Below are 6,493 nucleotides of genomic sequence, written 5' to 3' on the forward strand. Positions count from 1 at the left end.
CTGTTTTCAAACTTAAATACGGGCCACTGATCTGGACGCTGGAGCACAAACACGGCACTCAGATTAACGAAGGCCTTTATTGACAGAATCCTCACAGGAACGAGCAGGCCAACACTGAAGGTGCCCTGACAGCTTTCAGCGGCATGAGGACTAGCCTTGCCGTTATTTGGATATTTTCTCTGGCAACGGTCTCTGACTCCTCCCAGACTTTCCAGCCACTGGCTGCAGCCCCAGCAGGATCCGCCCACACTGTCGGAGACATGTATAGACACTCATTAACTCCAGCCTCAGCCCGGACAAAACACACTGCCTGGAGGCTGATTATGAGTTTAAAAAAAAAAAATACTACCCAGCCATTAATTTTTGTTTACCAAGGTAATAAATATTAAGTACTATGACACAGAGTGTCATATAGTTGGGAGGTTGCATTTTTACTGTGAAAACGTATCTGACCTTTGGCTTAAACGTTTGCTCACTCTACAAAAATATTACTTAAAGCATATTTGACAATAAAACAAAAATAAAGAAAAAAGATATGCTAAAGCCACCTCGGGTAGACTTTCTGTAAGCTGGTCACTGTCACAAAATTTGAGTTTTTGTAGCATGACAGGAGTACCACCAAGTAATTTGCGTCAACCTTTGCTCTGAGTCACCAATTTACAACAAACAAAAGCTTGGTTGGTTTGCGTGACTGAATGCTGTCCTCTGCTGGTCACAATCACAAACTACAATAACGTGAGTTTGTTTTTTAATTATCAAAGGAGACAGTTTAGTTGCTCCATAAGTTAAAAGTACAAGAGCAGGTGGTACACTACTCACAGAAACCTTGTGAAATTTATGGAAAATTTTAAAAAAAAGTTCATGCTGCAGTGACATATTATGAAAGTAGGGCAGTGAAATAGAAGCATGTGATGATGATTTCCTCATCTCAATCAATGTATTGGAACAAGAGCCAACAACAGTGGTTGGTATGCTACAAGATACAATGTTAATGTCTCAGAATGTAGCCAAAGGATGTCCAATTCTATTTATTTCTGAGTTTTCCAGTCTGTTTGTTACAACCTCTAAGCTCAGTGGCAAGTCTGCCTGATCCATCCGGTTTGAAGTCTCGCAGTCAGGCGGTATTGTCGGTCAGCTGTTAGGTCTTGCCTTGGTCTCATGATGTCAAAATGCGACAGCTCTGATTGAACCAGGATATTTATTGGTCAATTCATGGATCAGGAGTCTGTGGTGAAGTTTGTCATGAAACTGATTGTTGAAGAACATCAAGTTGTGCAAAAAGAACTGAAACACCAAACAGCTAGAAAACTAGAAAAAAAACCTGAACAGGCTGTCAGTCCGTCACAGATACTGATTGCAATGCTCCACAAAAAAATGTTTAAACCTTTGGAGCCTTTTTACATGTTATCATGTTACACCAACTTTGTTGTATTTTATTGTAATCGTATGTCACAGAGAAACAAAAGGTAGCTCATAATTATGAAGTGGAAGTGATATAAGTTTCAAATCGTTTTAAAAGTAAACCTGGAAAGTGTACCATCTCTTTGTATTCAACTCCCCTGTTAAATTCATTGTTCATTTGCAAAACAGCTCAAGCCGATTGACACAGATAAACCGTGAATGTCATCTGTTTAGACTACAACACCACAGACTTTAAATTTCTGAAAACTATGTAACCGTATTCTGTCTTTTTTGTTGTTGTTGTTAAAAAAAGAGAAATATCCACAAGGTTTTTCATTAGCTTTTTCATTGTGATTTATTTTTAAAAATCCTCTCATACTGAAAAAAAAAACGTTAATTTTTTTAATTCAAAATGTATATTCTGAAAAAAAGAAAGTGCACTATATAAGATGTATAACATGAAACCTGGTTATATCAACACAACTGAATGTTTGATTTTAGTTAGGGCACTACTATAATATTATTTGATGTATTTCCCTTTAAGAAGTCAGCAAATAAAACAACAAAACAAAACAAACAAAATTGGAAAATAAATAGCATAAAAATGTCTTTGCTCTCTCATTACAGCTGATAGAGTAATACGAAAAGCCATAAAAGGAGAGAGAGTGAAAGTCTTTTAATTAAGTCTCGCGAGATTACCAATGTTACAGAAGACTGGGGCTTGGTCTTGAAGTTTTCAGATGCATCTGTAGATGAATCATAACAGCACCAAGATGTCGGGACGATCAGGCCGAGCTGAGACCCGAAGTCGGGCTAAAGACGACATTAAAAAGGTTCTGGCCGCCATCGAGAAAGTGCGCAAATGGTATGTGGGCTATCTAAAGGACAATATGGAGGGGAATGTTTAGTGGACCGCTGCCTGCTATCTTGCTGCGTCGCTCAACAAACTTCAGTCGGAAAAGTTAGATGATTGACAGGGCTTCGGGCCAATCAGCGCCTCTGGTCGGCAGGAGGGGCGGGGCATGTTGAGTTTTTCCGCTGAGAGCTGTCAATATGGCTCCAGCAGCTTCACATGCAGCGGGTTTCAATCCATTGAACTGCCCCGTTAGTTTCTGAATAACGCCAACAGTAAGCACCACCGAAAAGGTCACGATTTATAGCCTGTAGCCGAGACTGTCAATGAGCGCATTAAGTTCAGTTATATTTGACGTGGACAGAGAGAACGCGCTCAGCATATTTGATCACTGACTGATAACCGTCTAGCAGATCATGCGAAAGCTAAGCGCGTTCTGAACCCTGATCTGATGATAATCAAATGAATCTTATCCACAGGGAGAAGAAATGGGTGACAGTTGGAGACACGTCTTTACGCATTTTCAAGTGGGTTCCAGTAACGGAGACAAAGCAGGTGTGTGGGCCTCCGTCATTAACAGTTACTGCTCCGACTGTGGTATGGCAAGCCATCATTGCATATAGTCAATCCACAATCCTTTTCCTGATCACATTAGATACAAGTAATAGCATCCCACATAGCAACAGTGTTTCACACATATAAACTACAGGCATGACATTGTGATGCATAGAAGATGAGGTGAAAAACACTGACTATATTTTTACTAATGATGGATATCACAGTAGTATGAATTTTATATTTATATATATATATATATATATATATATATATATATAGATAAGATATGAAACATTCCTTAATATGTTATAAGTAGCTGTTTTAAATGTTGGTCATTCTGTTGGTTTAGTAATCTATCCATACTGGTAATTGAATCTATCCATTCAAATTACCAGAATGGATACATTTTTAAAACATCAGTTCAGTTGTCGTCATCAAAAGTATCGTTTTATGTTTTCTTTTTCTTTTAACTTTTATCCTAAATTAAGTTTTTCTTAAATGTGTATGTCCTTCAGGCTAAGTTCACCTCTCCAATTTATGTACCTGCAGATGTACATTTTTCTCTGTCTGAAATGAATATTCTGAAAAAGACAAACGCGTATGGCTGCTTTTTGGTATCTACGATGTGGTTGTTTGTAGCTGTGATTTATATTTCACATCCTGTGTGATCTATTTACTTAAAGTATCTTTCTTGAGAGTTATAATAAAATTGTTTTTAAATATTATTTCAATTATTAGTGTGTGAAACTACTTTCAAGTGGTTAGAATAAAATATTTGGTTCTTTAATGAAGGCTCCAGAGGTTCGGTAAAGATTTTGTGTAACTGTATGTAGTTATACAAAATATGAAAATATTATTTCTCCTTCTATTTGATACATATGGACTATTTTGTGTTGATCTGTCACATAAAACCCTAATATATCACATTAAGGTTTGTGGTTGCCACATGAGGAAAAAAGTGCTGGGAATTTGAATATATTTCAATACACCATATCTGAAATGTATATTTCTTCAAGTAAGATTGTAGCACTTATATCAACCATCTATAGCAGTGGTCCCCAAATTTTTTCCTGTGAGGGCCACATAACTTTTCCCTTCTCTGGTGGGGGGACAGACATTGTTGAGGGGCAGGGAGGGGTTTCTCGATTGATTTTTATCCAGAAAGCACATGGGCAAAAACCATGAGTGAAACGGTCACTGGGACTGACTAGTATATATTCCATTGAGGGAAAGTAACTATAACATATTAATTTCTCATATGTTAACATAAAGGCTCGTTTTGAAGTATAAGCTGCTACTTACAGGCATCGCTTCAGCGGCGTTCATAACAGACACGTGTGTTCATCTCCTCTACCGCTAGCAAACAACCGTACTGATTAAATAACAAAAGTCAAGCAGTTCCCTAAAAGTCCAACAGATGGCAGCAATGCGCCATGCAAAACAAAACACCTAGTTTACAGGAAACACTTCCTGCTAAAGAGCCCCCTGGTGGTTGAGGGAAAAAATCCACATATAAACCGGAAAATACAATAAATGAAAAAAAAATCTGAATGCTCTCTGGTATTGTTCAGAGGGCCGGACCAAATGTGAAGGCGGGCCGGATCCGGCCCGCGGGCCGTAGTTTGGGGACCACTGATCTATAGTGTAGCGGACACTTTATGTATAATTTAAAATGCTTATTTTTACAGGAAAGAATTCAATTATATGCATCATACTGAAATATGTTTGCCACAAATTGTCTCCATCTAATATATTTTTATAATCTATTTAAACCCATTAGATATTTCGCACCAAATCCAGTAGTGGAGAGGTCCGGGGTCTCAAAGATGTGGTGATTGAAAACACCAACTCAATGCTGGATTTCACCGGTAGGTTTTATGTTGGGTTTTAATGAGGGTAACAATAAGGCACACACTGAGATTCGAATCAATTGGAAGATGATTTTATTTAACCTCAAATAAGCTTGTTTCAAGAATTGAAGAAGTCGTGTGATATGCCCACAGATGAAAACAGCAACCAGAGTTTTCTGTCGGACGTTTATCAGCCAAAACTTGACAACAGCAGCAGCACATCGAGCTCGCAGCACGTCAGCCCTCCACATACCTACAGCCTGCGGGCCGAAGACTCTCAGCCGCCCATGCTCGGACAGGAGACGGTCGACGGTATGAGAGTTTCTCTTTAATCAACGGGCGCTCATTTTAAGGCCGTACACCTTGACAATCTCTACATTTATGTTGTGAACAATGTACTCCAGAGCCAGTACATTCAGGTCGGGAGGGTGCGGACGAGCCGCCGACGCTCATCAAGGAGGACCCGCTGACATCTGGAACTGCCAGGCGGAGAACTCCAGACACTCAGGTTTTGTACATGAAACCTATTTCAATAAAGAATGCAAATACTGCTCCTAATTAAATAAATTTTACATATTGAGCATCTGTTGTGTGATACAAGTTTAAAACATTTACTGTAACTTGACCCTTTCCCCCTCTCCCCCTGCCAACAGGATGAATTAGATGAATCGGGAGCACCGCCTTTAAAGAGGATTTGCACAGGGGAAAATAATGGCTTGAGATAGCTTTTTTTTTTTTTTCCTATTCGTTCTATCCAAATGCACAACTTCCTTGTTCTTGGTTGATGTAAGATTAGCAAAGCTTTCAGAAAATTTCTGGTCCAGATATTACATTTCAGCAATTAGGGAAAATGATTTAGCTTTTTTTATGTTTAGTATTTAGTGTTTTGTTGTTTGGGTTGATTTGTTTTTAATTGAATGAGGACAGTTTTTTAAATTTTTTATATGTATGCAGCTCTGGGTATCTCACTTCAGATGCTGTAAACATTGAATTTTATATGTTGTACTTTAGTTAGACTTTTGGTATTCTTATGAATATACTGGCTAGCCTTTTTTTTCATGTGTAGCTTTCTGCAGATTGATGTTTAAATGTAACCTTAAGTTTTTAATTTGATGTTTCTTGTGATAAATCTTATGGTTTGTTTCATTCAAGAATAAAGTGATTTTTAAAAAATCAATAGTTTGCGTTTTAAAAATAATTCATACATTCTGTAAACAAATACTGAGTGGTATGGTTCTCCCCCTGGGATGTAATCTGTTCATGGGTGCCACTGGTGCTTTAAATGAAGAAACATTATCAGTTGTGTTTCATAAGTTTTAAATGCATTTCCGGAAGTTGATGTCTAATTTTGACGAATTAAAAGGTTATATTTCACCAATTTTTTCCAGTTTTATTTTTTGTGTGTAGTTCTAACTCTAAAATACCTGAACCGATTAAACTTGAACTGGATTCCAGACTAAACGCATATATAATTTTTTTTTTAATGTGCAACTTAAGATTCATGAAACTTTTATTCTATTTATAGAACATTTCAATAGTAGTAGAAGAACATTACATTATCCTAATACATGTGAAGACTGGGCATATCAGGACTGTATTGTTCAAAACTGATTAAAGAATCAATGAATAGAGATTATTTAAAACACAACTTTAGCATAAACATTTTTTGCAGTGTCTTTCTCTCCCAAATGAAGCCACCATTGGAAAGGCTGTTGCCATTAACTTTAAGTAGTTTTTTAATAAAAAGGTTTTGTTAAAGTACTGCCTCTTATTCACAATAATCAGACATGTAATAGGCAGATAGAGAAGTGGGGAAGATGGAAAAGTCCAG

General features: G+C 37.5%; 1 protein-coding gene across 1 annotated transcript; it reads left to right on the top strand.

The window, feature by feature from the left end:
* The first annotated feature begins 2,090 nt into the window (after nt 1–2,090).
* bcl7bb (BAF chromatin remodeling complex subunit BCL7B b) lies at nt 2,091–6,037 on the top strand. The gene is made up of 6 exons (XM_007564161.2): nt 2,091–2,266; nt 2,734–2,809; nt 4,593–4,680; nt 4,816–4,974; nt 5,067–5,170; nt 5,316–6,037. The coding sequence occupies exons 1-6, from the start codon at nt 2,154–2,156 to the stop codon at nt 5,385–5,387; spliced, it is 612 nt and encodes a 203-aa protein (XP_007564223.1). The 5' UTR covers nt 2,091–2,153; the 3' UTR covers nt 5,388–6,037.
* Nucleotides 6,038–6,493: the final 456 nt, after the last annotated feature.

Source organism: Poecilia formosa, unplaced genomic scaffold (assembly GCF_000485575.1).
Source record: "Poecilia formosa unplaced genomic scaffold, Poecilia_formosa-5.1.2 Scaffold155, whole genome shotgun sequence".
Classification (NCBI taxonomy): Eukaryota; Metazoa; Chordata; class Actinopteri; order Cyprinodontiformes; family Poeciliidae; genus Poecilia; species Poecilia formosa.

What these genes read in the sequence shown, in the direction of transcription:
- bcl7bb (XM_007564161.2), top strand. Translation starts at nt 2,154, where the DNA reads ATGAATCATAACAGCACCAAGATGTCGGGACGATCAGGCCGAGCTGAG. An exon ending in CAGTAACGGAGACAAAGCAG is followed by an intron (nt 2,810 to 4,592) that starts GTGTGTGGGCCT and finishes TAAACCCATTAG; the next exon opens with ATATTTCGCACCAAATCCAG. An exon ending in CGGACAGGAGACGGTCGACG is followed by an intron (nt 4,975 to 5,066) that starts GTATGAGAGTTT and finishes AATGTACTCCAG; the next exon opens with AGCCAGTACATTCAGGTCGG.